The sequence below is a fragment of the Eumetopias jubatus genome, unplaced genomic scaffold (assembly GCF_037043125.1).
Source record: "Eumetopias jubatus isolate StellerSeaLion01/CBP00866 unplaced genomic scaffold, mEumJub1_p1.0 scaffold_16, whole genome shotgun sequence".
Classification (NCBI taxonomy): domain Eukaryota; kingdom Metazoa; phylum Chordata; class Mammalia; order Carnivora; family Otariidae; genus Eumetopias; species Eumetopias jubatus.
Window position 1 is genome coordinate 86270117 of NW_028274822.1, and position 27992 is coordinate 86298108.

General features: G+C 51.2%; 2 protein-coding genes across 2 annotated transcripts; one reads left to right on the forward strand and one right to left on the reverse strand.

Annotated features, from left to right (window-relative positions):
- Positions 1-20669, forward strand: LOC114219084 (calcium release-activated calcium channel protein 1). The gene is made up of 2 exons (XM_028116513.2): positions 1-543; positions 13502-20669. The coding sequence occupies exons 1-2, from the start codon at positions 244-246 to the stop codon at positions 14108-14110; spliced, it is 909 nt and encodes a 302-aa protein (XP_027972314.1). The 5' UTR covers positions 1-243; the 3' UTR covers positions 14111-20669.
- Positions 17586-27992, reverse strand: MORN3 (MORN repeat containing 3). Its single transcript, XM_028116514.2, has 5 exons — positions 27848-27992; positions 24248-24405; positions 22621-22780; positions 19512-19696; positions 17586-19239 (listed from the first exon to the last, which is right to left on the reverse strand). Exons 1-5 carry the CDS (start codon positions 27990-27992, stop codon positions 19168-19170), a joined length of 720 nt encoding a protein of 239 aa, XP_027972315.1. The 3' UTR covers positions 17586-19167.

The window sequence follows — 27992 nt, forward strand, 5'->3', positions numbered from 1 at the left end:
CGCTGGCTAGCGCGCAGGCTCGCATCGGGGCTGCCCCGGGCTTTTGCAAGCGGCGCGGCGGGCCTGCGAGCCGGTGCAGCAGCCGCTTCGTCGACCTCCTTTCTCGTTGTCGGCGGCCGGCCGGGTCAGGGCGCGCGGGGGGCAGGCGGCGGCTGCCTCAGGCGGAGGCGGAGGTGCGGCGGAGGGTGGGGGCCGCTGCCTTCGCAGGAGCCCGGGCCGGCCCGCGCCTTTGCATCGTGCTCCATGCATCCGGAGCCCGCCCCGCCCCCGAACAGCAACAGCCCCGAGCTTCCCCTCACCGGCGGCAGCACCACCAGCGGCAGCCGCCGGAGCCGCCGCCGCAGCGGGGACGGAGAGCCCCCGGGGTCGCCGCCACCGCCAGCCGCCGTTACCTACCCGGACTGGATCGGTCAGAGTTACTCCGAGGTGATGAGCCTCAACGAGCACTCGATGCAGGCGCTGTCCTGGCGCAAGCTCTACTTGAGCCGCGCCAAGCTCAAAGCCTCCAGCCGGACCTCTGCTCTGCTCTCCGGCTTCGCCATGGTGAGCTCGGGCCGCCCTACCCTGCCCCCTCTCCAGTCCTGGACGCTCCCGCCCGCAGCCCCGACGGGGCCCACAGGGAGCAGGCCAGGCGGGCCGGGCGAGCTGGGGGTGCGGGGAAGATCTGGGAGAAAGGTGTCGTGGACGCTGAAGGGGGCCGAGGTACTGGACCCGAGGAGAGGTGGGCGACAAGCGACATCTGGTGTGGGAGATTGGGTGTTAGACAAATGTCCAGGGTTGGGGGGCTCAGGTGCCTTCAGATGGGCAACTTTGATGCAGCAAGTGGAGAGAAACAGCAGGATCTTTGAAGTAGATCTGTAAGAAGACAGCCCCACATATGTTCAGGGGCAAAGGAAGGACATAAAGGGTCTCATCTCCGTGGGAGCAGGTGTCAGGAGGTGGGGAGGAGGAGTCGACCCCTGAGCTGTCTTTCTTCTGACTCCACACTTGAGGGCAAAAGGTATTGGGCATGTCCTTTTATCACCTAGTAGAGGGGATTTCCTGACACTTTCTCCCACTGCATTTTCCGAGAGCCTCACCCTAGGGTTTTGACAACCACTCTCCACCCTCAGTTTCTTCTCCAGAAACTTGCACTGAGTCACGGGGTGTGGGGGAGGGGTGGGACATGTTCCCCTTGAATGGGCTTTCAACTGATGGGGGGGCGGGCAGACATCGTTTCCTCTTCCCATGCCAGGCTGGGCTGGAGTGAGAAACAGGCCTCTGAGGGGTGGCGTTCGTGAAGCTGCAGGTTGGGCGGAGAATTGCTCCTAAGGGTGCCTTCAGGCCTGGAGTGTTCCCCAGCAGGGCCTGCAGAACAATTCATGATGATCACTGTGTGACATCAGCGTGTGTGAGGGGTCTGCCCTCCTCTCCCAAGGTTTCTAGCCCAGAGCGCTCGTGCCTCCCCAGTGAGTGAGCTAAGCCCTTGGCCTTGAGGGAGGGAGTGGCTGCACCCTCGTGTTTTCTTGGGAGTGTGTCTGGTACTCTCCCTGTGTTCTACAAACAAGTGGGCCAATGCAGCCTGAACTTCTTAGAAGGCCTGAGCAGGCCCAGAGCACACGGCCTCAGTGAAAAAGCCGGGTGATGGGAGTTGGGGAAGAGCTCTCCTAGCTCTCCCCTTGCAGCCTGTGTGACCTCATGCATTTCTCTCTGGATCTTGATTTCTGAATCAGTACATGAAGGCTGCTGCTTAGAAGTATCTCTGACTTTAAGAATTAAATTGAGGGGGCGCCTGGGTGGCTCAGATGGTTAAGCGTCTGCCTTCGGCTCAGGTCATGATCCCAGGGTCCTGGGATCAAGTCCCACATCGGGCTCCCTGCTCCTTGGGAGCCTGCTTCTCCGTCTGCCTCTTTCTCTCTCTCATGAATAAATAAATAAAATCTTAAAAAAAAAAAAGAATTAAATCGAGGAAGCCCTTGAGAGGGGATGAGAGAATCTGTGTTTGTGTAAAGGAGTGGCACACTAGTTTTTGGTTTAGATCATATGATGGAATTCTGTTCTGTCAGTCCCAAACCCTTGAGACTAGTCTCTGCCTTTACCTGAAGACTCTCTAAGACTAGCTGACCATTTACCAATCACTCACCCTGTACTAAGCATTGTTGAGGTCCCCTAAACTTTCACACTAACTCCTCAAGCACCCTTTGAGGTGGTTTTGCCACAGGACCTTCCCAAGGCCATACAGCTAGTCTGCTAGAGCAGGATTTGAACCTGAGTCTGCTGGCAGCCAGAATTGTCTTGGGCACTTAGGCCTTTTGTGGCGTATGGAGTTCTGATCAGTGTCCAGCCAGGGACATGTTCGGACCACGTCTCCTAGGAAATAAGAGAGCAGGAAAGCTAAGCAAAATAAAATGTTAGTTTAGGGGCAGGGAGTGACACCATTAGCTTTTCACAGCTGTGCTCGGGGTTGAAGATGGTGGCACACCTGTTCCCCTTTTTCTTGGGGTCATCAATTCATAGCTGCCCAGGCCCCTTCCCACTCCAGGAGAAGTGAGGATCTGATGGGTGGCACTTTCCTGCCCTCTGGAGTTGTCTTTGTCCTCGAGAAGCCAGCCTCCTAATCAGATGGCACCTTCCCCTTCCTCCTGCTGAAAACTGCAGGAAGTCAGGAAGCGGGGGTAGGCAGTGGCATTGGGTGGGCCTTGGCTCACCCAGAGTGTATCTTGGGGACGTTTATTTTCCCTGGCCAGGGTGGAGAAGGCTTCCTGGCTCAGCAGATGAACTCCCCAAAGTTCCTCTGGCAGGGAGGGGCTGAATCCCATCACAGCCTCCATTCTGGGGAAGCAGTTATAAGAGGGTAGCTGTGTTTGCTGTGAGTCTGTAAATCTGTGGGAGAAAAGGAGTTGGGGGGGACAGACAGATCCGAGAGGCAGGCAGGTCTGCCTGTGCGCCACCCCCCACGACAGACACCCAGCCTGGCGAGTGAGCCTCTGAGAGGAAGGGGTGCCACACGACCCAGCACCGTGGAAACAGAGTGAGCGAGTTTCCTGGACTACTCTCCCATGGCCAGTGAGTCAGCACAACCAACTTCCTGCCCCCAGAGGGCTTCCTTCCTAGAGACCTGGAAAACCAGAGACGCACTGATGTGACCTCTGATCTCTAACAGTGGGAGAGTTGGCAAGGCTGCCAGTCTCACCTGTTCAGCAGGTGAGATTGAGGGAGGGTCTCCCAAGAGCCTGGAGGGATTGAGAGACTCCCCTGGCTCGTGGGTGAAAAGGCCTGGCCGGGTGCCCTGATGTGCTGGCAAGATAGGCTGTGGGATCTCAGATGAGCGGCTCTCTGCTCTGGAGCCAGTTTTCTCATGTGGACAAAGGGGAGACACATCCACATATCCCGCTGTGCCATGGACTTGCGTGAGGATTCATTATGAGTCCCAGTTGGGCCCACAAGAGGTAGAGGAATTTTCAGGGTCTGATCATATACACCTTAGCGGGACCCTCTAGTCTGCAGACAAGAGTCCCACTCCTGATGGCATTTCTAGAAACAACAGGCCTTTGCTGGGCTCAGCATCCAGACTCCAAAACCAGGGGCCCTTGATGTAGCATGTGGTTAGCATCCTGCAGGTGCTTCTTGAGCCGTAGGTACCCTCGTGGGCTATGACTCGGGTCATCTATGCCTCAGTTTATCTCCATGAGAGGCAGCCCCCTCGGCCCGACCCCGTGTTGTGCAGGACCATGGTGAGCCCACTGGCAGTCTTGGTTTGCTGGAGAGGGCAGGCTGTAACATTAGCCTAAGTAGAAGATAATTGGGAAGGTCAGCCTGCTGCTGTAAACAAAATGCTTTCCACGACCTGGGATCAATTATTTTTGGATTATCTGCCTCCTCAAGTTCTCCGCCCGCCAGCACCCTTTTGTTCCCAGGTTCCAGAGCGGCTTCAGAAGTTGCTTGGAATTTCTGTGAAAATTAGTTGGAGGGAATAGCTGAAATCATAAGACATTGAGCCTCTGGGATATGTTCAGAGTTCAGGGGGCATGGAGATGAGTGAGAAATTACTGTTTCTACTCACAGGGCTAATTACGAACAGTAATCATTGCTTTTGTTGCTTGGGCTCTTGTCATAGGCCAGACATTGTGCTAAGTGTTTTTACTTGTACCGTCTCTTGTGATCTTCACACAGCCTGGTGAGGGAAGGTGCTTCTCCCAGCTGAAAAACTTGCCCGAAGTTACTTGGCTGGTGAGCTTCAGAGCCCTTGACCCTCGTGTGGCCCCATTAGCTGTGGAAGTGGACTTATCAGAGTGGGAGGAGAGAGCTGGGAGGCTCCTGTATGAGCAAAGAACAAGGACTGAAGCCAGACAACTTGAGTTCAAATTCCGGCTCTACCGCTTAAAACCCCAAGATCCTGGGAAAGTTATTTAATGTCTCTGGGCCTTGGGGCTTCCTTACCTGTAAAATGGGGATAATAGTAGTACCTACCTCATAGGCTTGGTGTGAGGATTCATTGAGTTAGTATTTGCAAAGCACTTAGAATGTACCTGGCCCGGGTTTTCAGGAATCTAGCTCACCCTTGTTCTCATGGGACTGCTTTAAAAGGTTAACTCATTTAGATTCCAGCCAAACCTTGAGGTGGTAGAGTTAGGGCTTGAGGAAGAGCCCTCTGATCAGAGGAAGGATTGGGAACAAAGTTATTTTTTTTTTAAGATTTTTATTTATTTATTTATTTATTTTTTTTAAAGATTTTATTTATTGGACAGAGAGAGACAGCGAGAGCAGGAACACAAGCAGGGGGAGTGGGAGAGGGAGAAGCAGGCTTCCTGCTGAGCAGGGAGCCTGATGTGGGACTCGATCCCAGGACCCTGGGATCATGACCTGAGCCGAAGGCAGACGCTTAACGACTGAGCCACCCAGGCGCCCGATTTTTATTTATTTATTGAGAGAGAGAGAGAGAATGGTAGAGAGAGAGCATGAGAGGGAGGAAGGTCAGAGGGAGAAGCAGACTCCCTGCCGAGCAGGGAGCCCGATGCGGGACTCGATCCCGGGACTCCAGGATCATGATCTGAGCCGAAGGCAGTCGCTTAACCAACTGAGCCACCCAGGCACCTGGGAACAAAGTTATAAAGATGAGAAATTTAGGGTCTCAGGGAGAGGCAGCAGGACTGGTGTGGCTGGAGTTGAGGGTGTGTAAGGAGTAGATGAGAAAGGTGAATGTGGTCAGGGAAGATGTTACAGGGAGGGCCTTCTGACTTTCAAAAGTCTGAATTCTTACGTAGGCAGTAAGGAGCCGTGCAAGGTTTTAAAGGGGAAGAGTTACTTGATGAATTCTAGAATAATCTTGATGATGTTGATGATGTTACTCTTTACTAACTTCGAGGCATGAGCCTGGACCCTTTTCTTTCATTCTTATTTAATCCTTATTCAACTCTTAAAGATATGTACTATAGATAGAAAAACTAAGGTTTAGGGCAACCTGGTGGCTTAGTTGGTTAAGCATCTAACTTCAGCTCAGGTCTTGATGGGGGACGGGGTGGGAGGGGTGTTCTCTGCTCAGTGAGGAGTCTGCTTCTCCCTCTCTCTCTGCCCCTCCTCCTGCTCGTGCTCTCTCTGTCTCTCTTTCAAATAATAAAATCTAAAAACAAAAACAAAAGCTAAGGGGTGCCTGGGTGGTGCAGTCGGTTGAGCATCTGTCTTCAGCTCGGGTCATGATCCCAGGGTCCTGGGATTGAGACCCGAGTCGGGCTCCCTGCTCATTGGCGTCTGCTTCTCTGTCTCCCTCTCCCTGCCACTCCCCCCTTATGTTCTCTCTCTTCCTCTCTGTCAAATAAATAAGATCTTTAAAACAAAACAAAACAAAAGCCCAAAGCTAAAAAAACCTAAGTCTCATAGAAACATAGAGGTTAAGCTACCCAGCTAGTAGAATTCAAGAACTGGTAGGTCTGACTTGGAACCATTTCTACTTAACCGCCCTCTGGCTGCTGTAGCTGGTTGATAGCTGGGCTTTTGAATCCTTCCAGATGTGGGGTTTTGCACTCCATGCTGTTTATAAATGGAAATTTGTCGAATGTCCCAAGGGGAAGGAGCTCCCTGCCTAGCTGAGAAGCCTTTTGTAAAACTTCGCAAGTGCCTGTCATGAATTTCTGGAATTTTCAGCTGGGAGCCCTGTTGAGTTCTGTTGGTTGTTGGGTTCAGGGCTGGCAAAGGAAAACTAGGGTTTCTCAAGGAGGCATGATGGAAATCAGTGTTTGGAGTTGGGGTGGGGTCCCTTGGAGAAGTAAAACTGAGAAGGGTGTAAACAAAAGCCACCAGGTTTCTCTCTAATGGGACTTCAGGGTAGCCTTTCATAAATGTTTTTTTAATTTTTGTAAAGATTTTATTTATTTATTTGACAGAGACACAGTGAGAGAGGGAACACAAGCAGGGGGAGTGGGAGAGGGAGAAGCAGGCTTCCTGCTGAGCAGGGAGCCCGATGTGGGGCTCCAGCCTAGGACCCTAGGATCTTGACCTGACCCAAAGGCAGACGCCTAACGACCGAGCCACCTAGGTGCCCCAAATTTAATTTAATTTTATTTTTAATCTCTGCACCCAACTTGGGGCTCGAACCCACAACTCTGAGATCAAGAGTCCTACATTCCACCGACTGAGCCAGCCAGGCGCCCCTTGGGTAGCCTTAGTTTACTCCCCAGAAGGAATGTCACAGACTGGTAGGACCACAGACTCTTTTCTTCAGAGGAGGATCTTGGACTGTGATTTGGCAGCCAGCCCTCTTTGGTTTTTGAGCATTGGTCTAACCCAGAAATCAGCCAGCTTTTTCTGTAAAGGGCCAGATAGTAAATATTTTCAGGTTTACAAGCCACACAGTCTTGGTGGTAAACTACTCAACTCTGCCATTTAATTTTTTTTTTTTTAAGATTTTATTTATTTGTCAGAGAGGGAGAGAGCGAGAGAGCACAAGCGGGGGAGTGGCAGGCTCCCTGCTGAGCAAGGAGCCCGCTTCTTGCTCAATCCCAGGACCCTGGGATCATGACCTGAGCCGAAGGCAGACACTTAACCGACTGAGCCACCCAGGCATCCTTCAGTTCTGCCATTTTAGCTGGAAAACAGCCACAGAGGATAGGGAAATGAATGGGTTTGGTTGCGTGTCAATAAAACTTTATTTACAAAAACTGCAGTCTAGAGGCCACGGTTTGCCAACCCCTGGTCTAAGTAGCATCCAGATTTTTGAGCACATACCCCTCAAAAAAAAATGTTAGTCGTGGGCTCAGTATCGGTATCCTTATGAATGAGATATGCCTTAATATGATATGTATATTACAAACACATAAAAACACAAAATTAAAAAGTTGAAAGGAAGAGCTAAATAGTAAATGAATGTCATTGGAAGTTCTGATGCAGTCTTCCGGATGGATTGCTGAGGATGGTCCACCAGAGATGTCAGAGACATGGGGCTGAAATAACCTGAAGATCGGGTCTTACCTTCATTTATTTCTTCCAGTGATGTTTTGACCCCTAGAGGGACAAGCCCCAGTGCTGAATGCTGGGGAAACAGAGGGAAATAAGAGTAGAGTGGGGGAAACAAGTCATGTGATTCCGTCTTTAGGACGTGTTTGGTGAGTGCGGTTGGTGGGGGAGCGTGGACGGAAGGACACTTATCACAGTCTGAAAATACTCATTTGCCTAAATGTTCAGGGCCTGCCATCCTCCCTGGGGCCGGGATTTTACCTTCCTACTTCCCGTGTTCTCTCCAGCAGAGCCTCAAGATGCTTCAAGCACATAGTAAGCTCTCAATACCTATTTCCCACCAATGGGTGAGTGGTCCCGGCCTCACCTGGGAGGCCCCAGAATGGGGATGACTTGAAAGGTAAAACCTGAGGACGCTGGAATTAGAAAGCCTAGGCCTGTCCTCCCCAGAACCTGCAGGTTCAAACTGTTTGGCTTATGAGGTAAATTTGGTGACTTGCAACCAGCATTTTTTTTTTTTTTTAATGAAATAAGAACGGAACAAAAGAGCAGCGTGCATTGCTTGTAAGGATAGGCTCTATCAGCGTCCTTTAAGGAGAAGTATTATTTGGGGAAACTTTTGTTTCTGTTATAAATGTTTATCTATTTGTAGAATATTTGGAGTACTGGACTGTAGTGGTCAAAAGAGTTTGTAAAAAGAAAAAAAAAGAGTTTGTAAGCCACTAGACTAGGCCTCGATCATCTCTTAATAGATGGTTTGCATTTGAGGTAGGGCCGGCAGGCTCAGACAGCTCCGGGTGACCCTGGGTGACTGCTCGGCGGCCCTTGTGTTCCAGGCCACGGCCACTCACCCTCCTAAGAGAGTGAACAGTGAAGCCCAGGCTTAGAAAAGGGACAGTTGGATCTCCCAACTGTGGCCGCTGGGGTTGGGCCAGGCATGGGAGGGCTGCCTCCGAAGGGCCTGGACTTCCAGGCGCCAGGTGGCAGGGGTCTCCATGGAGCCCAGCAGGACTGAGGAGAGGTGGTTGGTATTGGGGTGTAGCAGGCAAATGCCTGGCAAAGCCAGCCAGGCCTCACCCTGTGCAGAATCACGTGGTCCTCTTCTTGGCTCATGTTTAAAACTTGGCATCCTAGTGGCTCCTGTGCAGGGTCCGTGGACCAGCGTGCGGTGGGGCTGGCAGTCTCTCATCCTTCCTGTCCCTTTAGGCCTCATGTGGCCAGGTTCAAGCAGGCCCTTGGCTGGCTGGGAGCTGTTTATTTTGGGTTAACGGGCCCAGCACTCTGGCTATATTTACCTTGCGAAGCTGCTTGCAATCTGATCTGATCCGATCTCTCTGGGACTCAGCTGGGGCCCTGGGAGTTGCCTGCCAGATTCCACAAGGCCCCCTTGACTTTACTCTCCCAACCGGGGGGGGGGGGGATTTCCCAAGAGGGAAGCATTCTGGAAAAAACAGTGGCTCGTATTCCCGTGAATGGTTTTTACCAGGATCCAAGACGCGTGCCATCTGTTCGTTCTCCACGTTATACCTTTCCGCAGCCCCATGGTGCTGAACTTGGTCCCCAGTGTGGCAACAGTACATACAGCCGGCCGGTATGGTCAAAGTCCCAGGAATTATCGGGGCTGGTGGTGAGGGTGATGGGGTTTCTTCCAGAGCTCGGCAGCCGGGCCTTTCCTCTTCTTTGGAGTGCCCAGCATTTCAGGCTTTGCTGGGCCCAGCCTTTCCCCAGCTTAAGACCTTAGGGAAGGGCGCCTGGGTGGCTCAGTTGGTTAAGCGACTGCCTTCGGCTCAGGTCATGATCCTGGAGTCCCTGGATCGAGTCCCGCATCGGGCTCCCCGCTCAGCGGGGAGTCTGCTTCTCCCTCTGACCCTCTTCCTTCTCGTGCTCCGTATCTCTCATTCTCTCTCTCTCAAATAAATAAATAAAATCTTTAAAAAAAATAAATAAATAAAATAAAATAAAATAAAAGACCTTAGGGAAGGCTGGCGGGTTCTGGTGTCCCCAGGCTGGGTATGTGCCAGTAGCTATGATTTCTGGTCCTGGATCCTGTGACTGTGACACATGGTATGGAAAAGATGGTCTCTGTCCTGCCGAGGTAGCCATGTGGCCCAGTGTGGTTTGGGGCACACTTTCTCCTTATGCCCCAGGTTTGGAGCTGGGGCAGACCAGGCCCAGAGTGGGGATCCAACCTCGTCACCCACCCCAGAGGGCAGAACCTTGGCTCATGGGGTCCATACTCTCCAGCCTGAGCTGACCGTGTCCAGGGGTTATTCTTCTTTTATTTCTTTTTTTAAATTTTATTTATTTAATCAATTTCTACACCCAACGTGGGCCTCGAACTCATGACCCCGAGGTCAAGAGCTGCATTTCTACCACCTGAGCGGCCCAGAGCCCAGGGGGGCTCTTTCTCTTCTGCTTCAAGCCCCCTGCTTTTCTTTTCAACTAAAATTGATTGAGCACCTCCTGTGGTCTGGCTCTGTGTTAAATGCTTACATGTCAAGACCTCATCCATCAGTCTCCTCAGTGACTGTCTTTGTCTGGGCTGCTGTAACAGGCGGACAGACTGGGTGGCTTATAAACAGCAGACATTTATTTCCTCACACTTCTGAAGGCTGGAAGTCCAAGATCAAGGTGTCAGTAGATTCAGAATCTGTTGAGGGACTGGCTTCCTGACTCAGAGCTGCTGTCTACTCACTGTGCCCTCCCATCCCAGGAGGGGCAAGGGGTTCTCCAGGCTCTCTTTTTTAAGGGCACCAATCCTGCTTGGAGGGCTCCACCCTCACGTCCTCACCACCTCCCAGAGGCCCCACCTCCTAGGACCATCACGTTGGGGGTTAGGATTTCAAGGTGTGAATTTAGAGGGAACATAAACATTCGATCTGTAGCAGCATCCATGCGGGAAAAGCACTCCTATCATCCCTGGGCTTTAGAGCCAAGTGGACTTGAGTTCAGAGCTCCCACTTAGTAGCAGTTCTTACAGCCTCTGGGACAGCTGACCTCACCTCTCTGAGACTGTTTCCTCATTTGTAAAAGAATAATAATGACGTTGCTCATAATCATTGACACTCTATTAAGCTCACTATATGCCAGGTCCTGTTCTAAGGGCTTTATATTCTTTAGCTCATTGAATGCTTGCAACAACCATAAATAGGCCCTTATTTTATAGATGTGGTACAGAGAGGTTGAAATACCTGTCCAGGGTCACCCAGCAGCTTTGTTAAGTGGAGGAACCAATTCATTCTTCCCGGCTACATAGAGGGGGAGACATCATCTGTTCTGTAAGGGAACAGAGTAGTTACCTGTGTATGTCCCCCCCAAGTGCTCAGCTCAGGGCCTGATGTACCTAATGGGTGTGGACATTTCCAGTGAGTGAATAAATTTAGCCAGGGGACCTGGGGCGGCCAAGCAGCGGGCTCTCCTGCTTGTCCCTTCTCTGGTTTCAGGTTCTGGGGCAACAGGCCAAAACAGGAAGAGGAAGTGCTGGGGCGGGGTGGGGAGGTGGTAGCAGGAGGCGCGCATTGCTGGAGGGTGCCCCCCTTTTCCAGCATGGGCAGCAGGCCTGGTGACAGAGACCAGGGGGTCTTGGGATGTGTCCCTTAACTCAATGTGCCCTGGTGGCCTGCCCTCACCCGTGTGTACTAAGAAGTCTCAGGATTGGCATTAGGCCACCAGTGGTCTTATTTATTTTTTGTTTTGTTTTTTAAGATTTTATTTATTTATTTGACAGAGAGAGACAGCGAGAGCAGGAACACAAAACAGGCGGAGTGGGAGAGGGAGAAGCAGGCTTCCCGTGGAGCAGGGAGCCCGATGTGGGGCTCGATCCCAGGACCCTGGAATCAGGACCTGAGCCAAAGGCAGACACTTAACCAATTGAGCCACCCAGGCATCCCAACACCAGTGATCTTAAAAAAAGAGTTGAAATCCTGATGGCACTGCCCCAGGTTTATAGGAGTTGGAAAACTCCTGGGCTGAACTGTTCATATGGTCATATATATATATATACACACACACACACACACCTGGATGTTCTAAGGAGGGTATCCATTATTTTCACCAGATCTCAAAGGTGTCAGACCCCACATCAGCTCTACCCTGTGACCTTCATCTCGCCATGTGCCCTCCTTTTACAGATAAGAGGGGAGGGTTTCGACTAAGGTCAAACAAGGAAGCAGGGGTGGTTCTGGAACCAGGACTCAGGCCCCCAGTTTGGCCTTGCTGTTCTGTCATTCCGAGCGTACCTCTCCAGCAGGAGGGTAGAAACCACAGAGGATTCCATGTAGAGGTAGTAGGTTTGGAGATGAGGTTTCTAAGCTGAAAAATAATAATAAAGCTCCCTTTTATTGAGTGTTTACTCCGTGCCAGGGTCTAAGTATTTTATATGGACCTAAGTATCTTACAAACAACTTAGTCCTCACAACAATCCTCTGATCATGTACCGTTATTCCCATTTTACGGATAAGGAAACCGAGGCCCAGAAAGTTGAAGGAGCTTGCCAGAGTCATGTAGCCGAAGAAAGGGCAGAGGAGGCAAGGTTCAAAGCCAGGCAGCGTGGCTCTAGAGCCCGTGCTCCCAACCACTGGCCCACACTGCCTTTCCAGGCCAAAGGAAGGATACAGGGAGGTACAAGAAATGAAAGCAAACAGGACCAGGCATTCAGGCAGAAGGAGAGCTAGTGGGGAAAGAAAGAGCCCAGCCCTACCCCAAGAATGAGGAGGGGTCGGGCGCCTGGGTGGCTCGGTTGGTTAAGCGACTGCCTTCGGCTCAGGTCATGATCCTGGAGTCCCGGGATCGAGTCCCACATCGGACTCCCTGCTCAGCGGGGAGTCTGCTTCTCCCTCTGACCCTCCTCCCTCTCGTGCTCTCTATCTCTCATTCTCTCTCAAATAAATAAAATCTTAAAAAAAAAAAAAGAATAAGGAGAGGTCAGGGTAGGCTGGTATGGGGCAAGGGGATACATCTCAGCATCGGACACCCCCCTCCCCCCCGCCGAGCCTGGTACATACATAGCAAACACTTTATGAAGGGTCACTATGCTTAATGGTATTGTCATTGGCGCTTGCTGGCCCAGTCCCTCCAGCCCGGGCAGGCAGACCCTGGCAGTGTGCCCACTGCCCGCAGTTCCCGGCCCAGATCTGATGAGCCGGCTCCTTCAAATGGGGGTGATCTGCAAGGGCCCAGGTGAGAAGCATCAGGTGGCAGGCCCAGAATGTGCCCCTGATGACCCTGGGTCCACAGGTCTCCAGGAACTGGGAAGCAGCTAGTGCGTCAGCTGTGGGGCCCGGAGCAGAGGCTAGGGGGGCTGGGGGAGGAGATGGCCCCAGGGCTTGCCAGCCACACTGTAACAACACTGGGCTCTGTGTCTTCTAGGAAGCTTCAGCGTTCCTTGTTGGTTGGTGCACTATGTTCTCAGAAAGGGCCTGGGCCTGACCTGGGAGGGCCTTCATCTCTCTACCCCACCCCTCTCCTTGTCCCTGGAGCAGGGCATGAAGGAGAAGCCTGTGTTCGGGAACAGATGTGGGGCCAGCAGAGAGAGTGGTTAGTGGTTGCTTGCTTCTTCTTCTTCTTTTTTTTTTTTTTAATGAAACGGTATCATAGTAAAATATACATCAGACTTACCATCTTAACTGTTTGTGGTGGTTGGTTTTTAATACCTGGCTGGGTGTTAGGAGCAGTGGTGACTATTTGGGAGATGTTTACCATGTACCAGGGACTCACTCTCACTTAACCGTTGAAATAATCCTATGAACTACTGTGATATCTTGCTTTTACAAATAAAGAAGTTGAGGCTCAAGAGAGCTCAGTGATTTTCCCATGGACATGTGGCTAGCAAGTAGCAGAACTGGGATTCAAATCCAGGCGGCCTGGACTCCAAACCTGCTATCTTCACTAGTACTCTCTCAACCCTGAGTGAGTGGGTCCTGTTATCCCCACTATATAGATAAGGAAACTGAGGCTCAGAGAGGCCAGGTGACTTGCCCAGGGTCCGGGAGCTTGATGGGGAGCCAGGATTTGAGTGCGGCTCTATGGGCCGTGACGGTCCTGGCGCTCAGCCCGCCTCTCCCCTACCCCCTAGGTGGCGATGGTGGAGGTACAGCTGGACGCCGACCATGACTACCCACCGGGGCTGCTCATCGCCTTCAGCGCCTGCACCACAGTGCTAGTGGCCGTGCACCTGTTTGCGCTCATGATCAGCACCTGCATCCTGCCCAACATCGAGGCGGTGAGCAACGTGCACAACCTCAACTCAGTCAAGGAGTCGCCCCATGAGCGCATGCACCGCCACATCGAGCTAGCCTGGGCCTTCTCCACCGTCATCGGCACGTTGCTCTTCCTGGCCGAGGTTGTGCTGCTCTGCTGGGTCAAGTTCTTGCCCCTCAAGAAGCAGCCGGGGCAGCCCCGGCCCACCAGCAAGCCCACGGCTGGCGGTGCGGTGGCCAGCGTCAATGGCAGCACAGGTGGCATCACCCCCGGCCAGGCTGCCGCCATCGCCTCCACTACCATCATGGTCCCCTTTGGCCTGGTCTTCATTGTCTTTGCTGTCCACTTCTACCGCTCACTGGTCAGCCATAAGACGGACCGACAGTTCCAGGAGCTCAACGAGCTGGCCGAGTTTGCCCGCCTGCAGGACCAGCTGGACCACAGAGGGGATCACCCCCTGACACCCGCCAGCCACTACGCGTGAGCCCTTCTGGGCTCGGGCACGTCAGATCTCTGGCCTCGCGCCGCTCCCCACGACCTCGCCCTGCGCCGGCCTCAAGGACAGCCAGCTCAGAGGATCGGGCTTTTGTAAGGGGGCGGAGAGTGGAGGAAGAGGCTTTTTTTCTTTTTCTTTTAAGAGAAACGACTGCACTTTGAAACTTTCCTCGGAGAGAATGAGCACTTCCTCTTCTTCCAGCTTCGGGGTCACCTCCTGGTAGGAGGCCACCAGTGGGAGCCAGAGTGGGGACAAACGCTCCCTTTGTCCCTCCTCCTCCCTGTGTCCGTGCCACTTGGATGCTTCTTGTCTTTTCTGTCTTGACCTCCCTCCCCGTTCAGTGTCGTGTGTGTGTGTGTGTGTGTGCGCGCGCGTGTGCGCATGCACACGTGTGCACATGCACATAAATATACTCATAAGGGATACCTCTTGTGTGTGTATTTGTTGGGTCTGGACTGCCTGGTATTATTTCTCCTGGTGCCCCAATCAGGTGAGCCTCTAAGCAAAAAAAAATTTTTAACATTTGATTTTGAAAATTTTCAAACCTACAAAAAAGTTGCACGAATAGTAACTGAAATACATAGACAGTCTATTCTTGTCATTCACAGTGGTTGTGTTCTAGGAATTAGTGGATATCGAACCACTGCTCCTGTGGGGTTAGGTTCCTATGAGCCTTTGGTCATGATATTCTGCCAGGCATTCAGTAGGTAACCTTGTTTTATGTGTTTCTGTCTGTTTCTGTTTTGTTTTAATTTTTAAGTAATCTCCGCACACAGCGTGGGGCTCAGACTCACAACCCCGAGATCAAGAGTTGTGTGCTCTACCAACTGAGCCAGTCAGGCACCCCATGTGCGTTTCTATTTAAAGATGCCTTATTTAATACACATTGTTGATTCATGAGCAATGAACTCACTTGTGGCTAACAGCACAATAACCTGTACCTACATGAAGCTTTTCCAAGAGGCATTTTCTCTGTAAGGCACATCACTGCCTTCTTTTTAAAGATTTTATTTTTTTAAAAGTAATCTCTACACCCAACATGGGGCTTGAACTCACAACCCTGAGACCCTGAGACTAAGAGTCGCACACTCCACCAACTGAGCCAGCCAGGTGCCCCACTGCCTTCTTTTTAAATACCAAATCACTGGAGCGCCTGGCTGGCTCAGTTGGTGGAGCGTGCGACTCTTGGTCTCAGAGTCATGTAGTTCAAGCCCCATGTTGGGCATGGAGCCTCCTTAAGATAAAAATTAAAAACAAATTTTAAAAATGGTAAAATCACCAACAAAAAGCACCAAATGTGAAAAGCGTGGCCCTAAATGGTAAAAGGACACTTGTTTAGGAAGGCTGAGACAAGAAGGCAGAGTGGCGCCTGTTTGAACTAGCAAGTAGGAGATTGGCAGATACTGAAGCTGTGAATGAGGAGGATGAGCTGTGTGTTTCTCTCCCGAGCCCACATCTCTTAGTTGCAGATACCTTCCTTCATGTGTAAATACTTCCTCCTAAAACCAGGGATGTTCTTCTCCCTAACCTTAATTCACTGATCAGATTCAGGAAATTTGACATTGATGCAGTACTATTTAATGGGACGTTCGTGTTCAGTTTTCCACTTGTCCTGATCATGTCCTTTCTAGCCATGATTTTTCCCTTCAGGCTCATGTGTTGCAGTCACTTGTCACATCTCTTTGGTTGCTTTAAATTTGGAGCAGCCTTTTCTTGTCCTTTCTAACATTGACATTTTTGGAGTCCAGGCCTGTGGTTTTGTAGAATGCTACCTCAGTCTGGTTTCCCCCATACTTTCCCGCAGTTACGATCAGGATGTGTGTCTTGGCAGGAATATTTATCTCTTGTTTTGCAGATGGCAGAAATTGTTGCCCAAAGAGGTTAAGTGATTGGCCAGAATTCTAACCTGGAGAGTCTGGCTCAGAGCCCAGCTCTCACAAAAATCTTATATGCTGATTTTGTCTTTGCTTAAGAAATTGGGAGATCCAGCAGCAGCACTGGTCCCACTTTCTCACAGAGCAACAGTGAGAAGGCGTGGAGTTACAGCCACCCCCTTCCCCAGGCCCCAGGAGATGTGTTTGCCACAGTCCCCACCACTCCCTCTTGTCTCACACCAGGCCAGCTTTGTTTATGTTACTTGCCTGGCCCCCCATGGTCCCAGAAACACAATACAGAACGTGGTTTTATAAAAACAAAGTCCTCTGACTGAAGTGAAAGTTGATTGGGGAAAAGTGTGGCCTTAAGTTCTTGTCCTGTGCAAACCTGGACATGCTAATAGCAGCTTTGCAGGCTGAGTGGGGCAGAGGGCCTTCCTTTTTTTTCCTATTGTAGCTTCTTGCCTCCATCTTGCATCACACGCACCAGGACCCACCCTCCCCGGTCCCTGGACAGTCCCCTAACTAGGACTGAATAGTGGGGAGCAGGGGCCCCTGTGTGAAACTCTCCATTGCTCCCTAGAGAAGACCTAGCCATCTTCCATGCATTCCCCTCCCCCACCCCCTCCCTGCTTCCGCAGGGACCTGGGAGCTGGCTGCAGTAATACCCGGCCCATGACTCTAGTGTTAGGTGTTCCTTCCTAAACTTGCCCCAAGTCAAGAATCACCAGATTGGCTTGTAAAATGTAGATTTCCAAGCCTTTCCCCTGGAAAGTTGGTCTGGGTAGATCTAGAATCTGTATTTTTGGGGGGTGGGGAGGGCCAGAGGGAGAGGGAGAGAGACTCTTAAGCAGGCTCCATGTCCAGCACAGAGCCCAACATGGGGCTCCGTCTCACGACCCTGAGATCATGACCTGAGCCAAAATCAAAAGTTGGATGCTCACCCGACTGAGCCACCCAGGCACCCCTAGAATCTGTATTTTTAACACCCCGGGTGCTCAAACCCAGGCAGCTCAGGGAAACGCCGGTAAAGGACAGTCTCTCATTTCAGTTTTCTTTGTATTTCAGACACAGATACATTCACAGGTTCCAAATACAACGGTGAAAAGTCGCCCGCCCTCCCCTGTTCCCAGGTTCCTGGTTCTCTCCAGTGACATCCATTGTTGCCAGTGTGTTGTGTCCCCATCTAGAGAGATTTCATGCATAAACAAGAACACGCCCTACTTTTTCGGGGGTGGGGGGAGAAAAAAGGTAGCCTTCTCTATGCTCTGTCACTTTAAGAGCAGATAGATCTAAGTGTAAGTACAGTTACTTTCTAGCTTTGTGACTTGTGAGCCTCCCTGAAGCTGCTCCCTCCTCTAAAATGGCAATCATAATAGCAGGCACCCACAGAAGTTGTTGTAGGGTCATGTGGTGGGGGGGGTGGGGAGGAGACAGACGAAGCTGTCAGCACAGGGCCTGGCTTCCGAGTGAACGTTCTGTGTCCCCTGAGTGCGCCAGGCTCAGCTTCCTGGTGTGAGAGGTCTAGACAGAACCATACCTTTGGGTTAGGCCACCCCCTGCTTAGGATTTCGAAGGCAGACAGGAAATAGTGTTTATGGAGACTTTACTGTGTGCCAGGCACTTGCTGAGGCCTTAGTGAACATCATGGAATTACAGGATTACGCTTCGGTCATTGGGCTGAAAGTTCTATTGTTGAGTGTTCACATTATAGTGTGTTTAGCAGGATCCTCAACTGCTACCCACTAGTTGCCAGTAATATTTTTCCCTGCCAGTGTGACAGCCAGAAATGTCTCTGGACATCGCCAAATGTCCCCAGGGAGGGAGGGGAGACAAAATCACTCTTGGATTAGGAACATGCCTTATTTCATCCTCATGTTAACCAAATAACCTGGGTGGCAAGGACCATGATTGCCCCATATTTGAGGGGAGGAGACCTAGAGAACAGAGAGGTTGGGTGCCCTATCCAAGAACACACAGCTCCTAAATCACTGCTGGGATTCACATCCAGGCAGTCTAACTGCTGAGCTCATGTTCCTACCCATTATATAAGAATCCCTTTTATCTTGAAGAATGTTGTCTAGAATAATGCAAAGCTCTTCCCAGATCTCTGCTTCACAACCTCAATACATGTTATTTGTTGTTATTACATCTGTTAGCAAATCCTGAAAAACACCCCTGTGAGATCTCCTAAGTGCCGTTTTACAGGCAGGGCAACTGAGGTCACTTGCTTAGGGTCACAAAGCCAGTAATTCAGGGATTCTGGGCCCAGTTGCACATTAGAATCGTCTGGGGAACTTTCCGAAGGCCCAGGCCTCGCCCCAGACAGATGAGAGTCTGGGCGTGAGGCCTAGGTGTCCGTAGCTTTTAAAGCTCACACAGGATCCCAAGGGTGAGCACTCCTGTGTTAGGCTGAGAAGCCAGGTCGGCTCTCAACCCCAAATCTCAGTGGCCAGTGTGACGAGACACAGGCTCTTCTTTCTCCCCCAGAGTAAATCCATGCAGCCTGCGGGGACGTCTTCCCTCTTCACCTAAAGACCCTCCCAGAGCTGCACCCCCTCCGTCCCAATCACACACCACGAGCCTGGGGCCGACGCCACCAGCTTCTCCCTTATACTCTTGCTCTCAGGAATGATGACCAAGAATGAAGACTGTAACAAGAGGGTCCCCAAAGTCAGCGGGGGAGAGAATAATCCAGTGCTGGGAAGAGTGAGGTGCCCTCAGAGGGTGCCAAGGGTGTGCCCCGAGTCACCACTCAACTCCTGCAGAAGCCACACCGGTTTGAGCAGTTGGGTGACGGGCCTGAATTTCTCCGGAAGCTTTGGGGTGCCCTCTGCGGGGGCAAGGGGCTGGTGAGAGCCGGCGACTCCAAGATGCCATACCAATGCCCTCTCCTCAAACCCCCTGACACCCACACCAGGAGGGGCTGGGACAGATGAGCAAGTGCAGGCCTGGGGCAAACCACCTTACTCAAGGGCATTCAGGAGCAAACTGGTCTTCAAGGAAATGAGTTTTGAAGGGAAGGAACCAAGAAGAACCAGACCAGCTGGATTGCAGGAAGCAAAAAACCCACCCTCTGCTCCTGCCCCCGAGTTCCTTGACCAAAGGAGAACCCAGGAGCTGCCTCAACCACGTCGGAGGCTGGAGAGCATGCCCACCCCTCACCTGGCATCAATCTTCCTCTGTCTTCTTGAACATGGCCAAGGCTTCCTCTAGCACGCCATCAGGGTCTAGAATTTTGATCTGGAGGGAAGCAGTAAGGGGTTGGATTGAGGAGCATGGAAGGCCCGGGCTGCCAGCCTTTGGGGTGCTGCCTACTTTGGAGGTGCTGTCTGCCTTGTGGGCTGCTGCCAGTCTCCGTGGGGATGCCCTGACTGAAAACAAAACCTGTCTGTTCCCTGGCTGGGCTGGGCTGGGCTGGGCTGGGCTGGGCCTGGCCAGGCTGGATGTGGCTGCGGGGGTGCCGTGTTCTGTCTCTCTGGTGTGGCCACAGGGCTCTGCTGGGTGCTGCCCACCTTAGGAATGGGGAACTGGGTGGGCTCAGGGGCCTCATCGCGTCCAAAGTCGATCATTGTGCCACACTTGGCCACGTCGTCCACCCAGAAGCCTTCAAACAGCTGACCGTGGTCCAGGTGGAAGAAACGGCCCGACCCATTCTTCATGCCTCTCCGCCAGCAGCCCTCATAGCGGTTCCCGTTCTCTGGGGAAAAGGACAGGGTCACGTGGGTGCTGGGCACACCTAACCAGACCAGACTACCAGGCTGGCCCCTCCGCACGCCCAGGTTGGACACTGTGCCCACGGGGAAGCCAAAAGGAAACCCAGCTGACCAGAGTGCCCCGGGGCTGGGCTGCCTGCGGTCTGGGAGGACTGACCTATACACATCAGAGCCCCGGGGTGGGCTGGGGGCTGGGGTGGGGGTGTCAGTGACTTCCAGAATCAGACCTGGTCCACCTCTCGCCTCCACTACTTACCTGAACTTGGATGAACAACATCATTTCCTATTTGTAAAAAAAATCATAGCTAATGATATGAATAGGCAATGTTTTTAAAGCACTCACTCCGTGCCTGGTTCTTTGCTGTTTCTGACCTCACTCGCTCCTCCCAAAAACAGTTCTATGAAGGATAACCGACTCCATTTTTTACAGATGGAGCTTGAAAAGCTCAGGGAGTCTGACTGACTTGCTCAAGATCACAGAGCTAGGACGTGGCAGAGACCAGATTGGAAGCCAAGGTCTGTTCATCCCAGGAGCCCATGCTCTTAATCATGAATTCACTCTCCTGCTTGGCTGCTGCTGGTGGTGGCATAAAAGGAATACTAATAAAGCTAATGCTTCTCAGCTCAGACCCTTACAGCCATGTGATCTTGGGCAAGTCACTTAATCATTTTGTCTCATTTTCTCATTTGTAAAATGGGGATAACAGAAGCACCTACCTCATAGAATTGTTGTGGAGATTAAATAAGTCGATACACAGAAAGGACTTAGAAGAGTACTGGATAAACTCTAGATGAGAGGTCAGCAAACTTTTTCTGTAAGGGGTCAGACAGTATTTTCGGCTTTGTGGGGCACAGGGTCTCTGTCACAACTCTGCCATTGTGGCGTGAAAGCAGCCATGGACAATATGTAAATGAATGAGCAAGTCTGGTGTGCCAATAAAACTTTACTTACAAAAACATGTGTTGAACTGGATTTGGATTTGGTCTAAGGATCGTAGTCTGATGACACCTGCTACATACAAGTATGAGCTAATAATATATTGAGCACTTACTATTATGTGTCAGGCACCATGCTCAGCATTTTATAAACCTCATTTAACCTCAATAACTCTAGTTAAGTTGTATTTTTATCCTTAATTTACAGATGAGAAAACCAAAGCACAGAGAGTTTAAGCAAATTGCCTGAAGGTCACGTAGCTAGTAAGAGCTTGATCCAGGATTTGAACCCAGGCAGGCTGGCTCCAGAGTCAGGCCACTAGAAATTATACACTTGGAGCCCTCACTACTATGTGTGGCCACAGTAGGTGCTCACTAAGTGCAGGCTGTTACTAGTAGATGCTCACTGAAAGCAAGCACAGAGCTGGGTGCATGGGGGATTGAGAATGACAGACGGAAATTGCTGTCAACCCTCCTCAGCTGACCTAATGCCTCAGTTTGGCCAAATCTCATTGGAAATTGGAGTCTTGAGTTTTCAGGAGACCGAGCTCAGGTTTGTGTCCTCACCAAGAGCACCGACTATGTGCCAGGCACTGGGAAAACAACAGGGAACAAAATAGATGTGCAGTCTAGGTCACAGTCTGGAGAGACAATGACACTAGCTTTATAAATAGCCTACTATGTGCCAGACCCTGTTCATAGTAGTACCACTTTGTAGGTACTACTATTATTCCCATTTTACAGGTGAGGTAACAGGCACGGAGAGGAGGAAACCTGCCCAAGATTATATGCTAAAAAGGAAAGGAAACAGATGCTGAGGATAATGAGAACGTGCATTAGTGGAATGAACAGGGAAGGCCTCTCTGAGGAGGACACAGTGCAGAGATCTGAAGGATCTTCTTTCCATTGCAGGAAGAGAGAACAGCAGTGCAAGGGCCCTGAGGCAAAAAGTGTGGGAGGAACTGAAAGAAAATGAGTAAGGCTGAAACCAAGGGTTTCCCAAGGGACACGGGTGAGAGGCACTACTCCACAGTACGGGCTCCGAACTCGGAGGGTAGGAGGGAGCTATGGGAAGGTTGAGAGCAGGTTAGTGATAGGGTCCTATCTGTAAAAAGCTCAGGCTGGTTGCTATGTAGAGAATGGATTAAGTCCTGACGCTAAGGCGGTTTACTCAGGACTCTGCTCTGCCTAGGAATGTTCTTCCCTAGCTCAGTGCGTATCAAACTCCTCTTCCTTCAGGTCTTCTGTTCAAATGTCACCTCTTCAGGGAGACTTTCTCTGACCCTAAGTCTGTCTAAATAGCCCCTGTCCCCAACTCCTTTGTCATTCTCCAACACACCTTACCATTTTAAAGGGATAGTGGTTAGCACTTTTTTAAAAAAAGATACAGTGAGAGAGAGCACAGGCAGGGGGAACGGCAGGCAGTGGGAGAGGGAGAAGCAGATTCCCCGCTGAGCGGGGAGCCTGCCGTGGGCCTCCATCCAGGACCCTGGGATCACGACCTGAACCGAAGGCAGACGCCCAACCAACCGAGCCACCCAGGCGCCCCGGTCCTAAGCACTTTTGACCTCACAACAAACAAGCTATGTTGACCTTGAGCGAGTGACTTAACCTCTCTGTGCCTCAGTTCATTTTTACATAAAGTGAGGATGGTCAGAATACCATCTTAGAGAACTGTAGTGAGGATTAAATGAGCTCAGTGCTGTGTAAGTGTAGGCTAGAATTATTATGACCATAAGAAAATGTCTTAATTGTTGATGTGTCTAGTTAGGCTCCCCCTTTAGCACAGAAACCCCAGGCGGGCCGGTATCTGGTCCTGTCATTCACCTTAACCGGAGCAGAGCTGGAGTGGGGCGGGGCGGGGCTGGGGGCGGGGAGTGGGCGTAGCCACGCAGGGCCAACTGGGGGCTGCCCGGGGGCGTGGCCAGGAGGCCATGGGGCGGGGCTGGCTGGGGCGGGGCGGGGCACTTACTCTGACGCAACATGCCCTCCCCATGCGGCTTGTTGTTCAACCACTGGCCCTCGTAGATGTCGCCGTTGCTGTAGTACATGCGGCCCCATCCGCTTCGCTGGTTGCCACACCACTCACCCTCGTAATACTCCTTGGGTCCGAAAAACTGAATCCCATAGCCCTGGAAGCACGAAGGTGTTCCTGTTCACAGCGCCCCCAACCACGAGGAAAGCCACTCCTATCTTCCCTGACACCCAAGCCACACACTTGGACTACTTCCTTGCTTCCTCCCTCAGCCCTACATCCCAAACTGATGGTCCTGCATTGAAAAAGCTGCCCGGGCTCTCCGCCCCCCTCCACCCCTCTGCTACCACCTTCGTGCAGCCCACCACCATTTCTCCCCTCCTCACGGGTCCTCCTCCTCCACTCTCCCATTCTCCCCTCGGACGCATCTTCCGTAAAGCAGCTAGAAGGATCTTTACGTCGCTCATCTGATCACGTCTGCCCCTTTTCCTCAGCTCTGATTTGACCCTCTAAAAGTCACAGATGCCTCTGAGAATCAGATCAAAGTTATGGACTTTCTCCCCAGAAAAATGAACACCACCGCTCAGTGTCCAACCACAGAGAATCATGGACTCCCGGCAGATCACACCTTAAGGAAGTTGGGTTAAGCAGCCCAAGTCTACTCTTCAAAATCCTGATTCTCCACGAAACTTTCAAGGCCCCCATCTACCCCTCCCCTCACCCCCACCCCCGTGGGCACACACACCTTGCTGTTTGACATATTCTTTGCTACTTCTGACTACTTTGCTACTTCCCCTTCTCCTTTTTTCCCCTCCCTGGTTAACTCTTTGTACCCTTTGGTATTACTTCCTACAGGAAGCCTGCCCTGAATTCTCAATATTCCTGTGGGCTCCCTGGGGAAATCTCTATCCTAACACCATATTGTATGCAAATTGTTTATTTTGGGAACCTCTCTCCCCACTGGCCAATAAACAGTTTGAGCACAGAGATCACAAAATCCTGAGCTCTACCACTCGCCAGCAGTGTGTGACCTTAAGCAAGGCACTTCACCTCTCCAGGCTTGTTTCCTTATCAGTAAAATGAGAATGGTGATGATGATGACTTTGTGAGTTGGTTGAAGCACCGTATGCCACATTCTGGAGATACGGGGAGGGTTCAGGCATTTCTCGGTTCTGGCTGGCTTCTACCTCCAGGACCTTCCTCTCTTGTCCTATGGCCAAGGGTGTAGCCTCTGCTTTCTTGCTCCCACTTTTCCTACCCCTCTCTTGTGCCGGTCCAACAGAAGGGCGATTCTCAGAAAGGAATGACCAGGGAGAAGAAAGCCAGGAAATGAGTGGGGCAGACGGGGAGGAGACTTGGCCCCCACACAGCCTGGCTGGTTTCTTGTGCCACAGGGCTTCTTGGGCTCCTCCCTAGGCCCTCTCCTCTTGCTTCCTGTTTCCTGGGTTTTGTTCTGAGAAGCCTGGATGATTTCCCACCCCTTCCTTCTCCCACGCACACGCCTCTCTGACTGCTCCCCCTACACACACACACACACACACACACACACACACACACACACACACACACACACAGCCCGCTTTCAGCCTGGCCCACACCCCAGGGCATGATGGGAACCACTCACCGATTTTTTATCGTCTTTCCACCAGCCAGAGTATACTTTCCTGGGCTTTCCCATCTCTTGGTCAGGAAAGCTGAGGGTGCCATAGCCATCTCGCTTCCCAAACTTCCAGTCTCCCTCATAGATGGCTCCTTTCTTCTTCCAGATCTGTGTTCCTTTTCCTGATGACACACCGATGGGCCGACACTGCAGACATGGCAGCCCTGAGGCTGGAGGGGCAGGTGCTGGGTCTGCCTTGGCCTCAGGGGCCCCTAGAAGACTTGGTGACCTTCTCAAGGGCTGAGCCAGGGTCTGTGCCTCCTCTCTAGACCCCCATCACCAGTGAAAACCCCAAGAAAGTTCCATTTCTACAAATAGCAATTCTCCAGCCCTTTGCCCTGAAGCCAGATTGACACAGCAACTCCCAAGTAGAAATCTGCCCCTTCTTTTTTTCTTAATAATAATGAGCTTCATCTCTTAATAATACCCAAAGGTTACACCAGATGGCTAGAGTTTCTAGCAAATGTTCTGCATATTTCTTCAGTTCTCAGAAACACACATGGAGACCTATGTCCTACCAGCCTCGTCTGTGTCTTCCACTCCCAACTTCCAGATTGCCCTCCAACCACTATGTCCTCCATGGAACCACCAGATATGCTTCTGCCTCAGGGCCTTTGTACCTGCTTGTCCTTTGGCCTGGAATGTTCTTCTCCAAATATTCAGTCACTCCCTACCTCCTCCAAGTCTCTGTTCAAATTTATTTTCTCAATGAGGCCTGCCCTGACCATCCCATATAAAATTACAAGCCTATCCTACCCCCTTACCCTGCTCTGTTTCTTTCCATATTGCTTATCAACTCCTAACATATCAGATAATTCATTTCTTTATCATTTATTGTCTATTGTCTAGCTCTCCATGAGAAGTACACTCCATGAGGACACAGACTTTGGTCTATTTTGTTCACTGCTCTATTCCCACACTGAAGAACAGTGCCTGGCACGTTGCAGGTGACCGATACATGTTGAACAAAGACATTTGTTGAACAAAGGGATGAATAAAATATTTGTGGAGTACCTATATAGGCTAATTCATGTCTTGGTCCTTAGTAGCTCAGGAACAAATCCAACATTGTCCCTGTGAGCTTTTTAATCTAGGGCGAGTAACTTAACTCCCTGGGCCTCAGGCTCCTCATCTGTAAAACGGGGATGAGAATATCTCATGGGGTTGTACTGATCACTAAATTCATTAACATAAGGAAAACACTTAGAACAGTGCCTGCAAATACAAAAGATGTTACCAATTATTTGTGCCCTTGAGGTAGAGCTCTCTCCCGGTTTTTTCTACCTGTCCTTCTTTTAGTTTTGTTTCTTTGGGGGAACCAGCCCCTCCTGAGCTCTCAATCCTGAAGGTTTGCATGGAACTGGCTCCTCCCTCTGGCAACTCTAACCAACCAGCTCGGGCCACTGTGATTGGTTCAGTGAAGGGCATGTGATCCAAGTTGGTTCAATGAGACTGTTTGCTTCCGGGTTAAAGGTAAATTTATCCCTTCTTAGAAAGTTTTATATGGTCGGACCCCTGGTGTGCCCATTCTCTCTCCTTGCTCTCTCTGCTCTGGGCACACTGGCTTCCAGTCTGTTCCTTGAGTAAGACTTAATTACCATCCCCCCCAAATCCTTCCATTCTGATTCCACTATCTAGAAGACATGCCCTTCTGCCGAGCTAATCCTCATCCTGTGTGCTCAGCTCAAACATCACCTCTCTCTGTTCTCAGGGCCACTTTCACGTCTCCTCTCTGGTCCCCTTCATATCCTGATGCCACCACTTGGAGTGCTTCTGGATGAGGAAAGTTCTGAGTAGTGGTGATCCCTGCCATGCTCAGCCCTCAAACACTCACAGACCCTTCTGCACAGACCCTGGGCTACACACTTGGTAGATGTCATCTCTTATCTTTACTAATAGCCATGTTCCCATTTTACAGAATGGGACACTGAGGCTCAGCGTGGGGTAATTAGTCACTCAAGGTCATGGTTGGTGGAGCTGAGATTCTGACCCAGGATTGTGGACTCCAAAGTACTTAACTCAGGAAGGCAGGAGAAAAGAGTGGTTGAGAGCACAGGATCTGGAATTGTAAGACCTGAGTAAGAAGCCATACCACCATTTTTTAATCAAAACTTGTTTTTCTTGGGGTGCTTGGCTGGCTCAGTCAGAAGAGCACGTGACTCTTGATCCCAGGGTCATGAGTTCGAACTCCATGTTGGGTGTAGAAATTACTTAAATAAATAAAACTTTTTTTTAAGATTTCATTTTTAGGGGCACCTGGGTCGCTCAGTTGGTTGGGCGACTGCCTTCAGCTCGGGTCATGATCCTGGGGTCCTGGGATCGAGCCCCGCATCGGGCTCCCTGCTCAGCGGGAAGCCTGCTTCTCCCTCTCCCACTCCCCCTGCTTGTGTTCCCTCTCTCACTGTCACTTTCTCTCTCTGTCAATTAAATAAATAAATAAAATATTTAAAAAAAAAGATTTCATTTTTAAGGGGCACCTGGATGGCGGAGTCGGTTAAGTGTCCAACTCTTGATTTTGGCTCAGGTCATGATTTCAGGGCTGTGAGACACAGCCCCACATCAGCCTGCATCCAGGCTTAGTGCAGAGTCCACTTGAGATTCTCTCTCCCTCTCCCTCTGCCCCTCCCGCTCATGCTCTCCCTCTCTCACTCTCTGAAATAAAAAAAAAAAAAAAAGATTTTACTTTTAAGTAATCTGCACCCAACATGGGGCTCAAACTTACAACCCCGAGATCAATAGTCATATGCTCAACTGACTGAGCCAGGCAGGTGCCCCTAAATAAATAAAACTAAAAACAAAAACAGTAACAAAAAACACTTGTTTTTCTTCAGGGCTTAGTTTGTGTCACAAGGAACCCCATGTCATTTGCTGGCTAAAGTTGCAGTTAAAGTGGGACACCTGGGTGGCTCAGTCGGTTAAGTGTCTGCCTTTGGCTCAGGTCATGATCCTAGAGTCCAGGAGTCTGCTTCTCCCTCTCCCCATGCCCTTCCCTCCTGCCTGTGCTCTCTCTCTCTCTTGCTGTCTCTCAGATAAATAAATAAAATCTTTAAAAAAAAAGTTGCAGTTAAAGCCCCAGCTAGTTGTGTGTGTGTGTGTGTGTGTGTGTGTGTGTGTGTGTGTGTGTGCGTGTCCTCCCTAACCGACTGCTGGTCAGACCCCCACGTCAGAGCCGTTTGAATCCCCATTGCGACCTGGGTTGGGGGGGCACCTGTTCCTCCTGCTAGCCAGCCGCATGTTTAGCCCAGGTCTCAGAGCGTAGGACTGCAATGGAGTCCCTAGAACCCTGGCTGTGGTTACGGTTGGTATCTCAAGACCCTTTGTCCCCTGCTGGTCCCTGAGGGCTTCGCTCATCTGATGTCAGGGCTGAGTTTGGTTCCAGAGCCTCGGCGAGTGGAGACCCCTGGCTGACCCAGGTCAGTGGCATCCACCCCTTGAGGGAGCCTTGGGGACACATCTTACATCCCCAGTGAGCTCTGCCAGCGACTTCCTTGGCCCCAGTCAGGTCCCAGTCACCACCGTCCAGACTCCACACTAGCCCCCCGGGCCCCTGAGTCCCCCACTCACCGTGCTTCATGTTGTCCTTCCACTCACCCACATAGCAGTCATCACTGACAGCGTACACCTGGTGCCTCAGGCCGTTCTTTTGGGCTTTCCGGTCCCACCCCTTCCACAGGGGCTCCGACTTCTGCAAGCACTTGGAGATGGGCAT

Excerpts from the sequence above, each read along its gene's own strand:
- LOC114219084 (XM_028116513.2), top strand. The coding sequence starts at position 244 with ATGCATCCGGAGCCCGCCCCGCCCCCGAACAGCAACAGCCCCGAGCTT. Across the intron at positions 544-13,501 it reads TGCTCTCCGGCTTCGCCATG|GTGGCGATGGTGGAGGTACA; the intron begins GTGAGCTCGGGC and ends CCTACCCCCTAG.
- MORN3 (XM_028116514.2), bottom strand. The coding sequence starts at position 27,992 with ATGCCCATCTCCAAGTGCTTGCAGAAGTCGGAGCCCCTGTGGAAGGGG. Across the intron at positions 19,697-22,620 it reads GGAGGGCATGTTGCGTCAGA|AGAACGGGAACCGCTATGAG; the intron begins GTAAGTGCCCCG and ends CCTTTTCCCCAG. Across the intron at positions 19,240-19,511 it reads CCCAGTTCCCCATTCCTAAG|ATCAAAATTCTAGACCCTGA; the intron begins GTGGGCAGCACC and ends GCTTCCCTCCAG.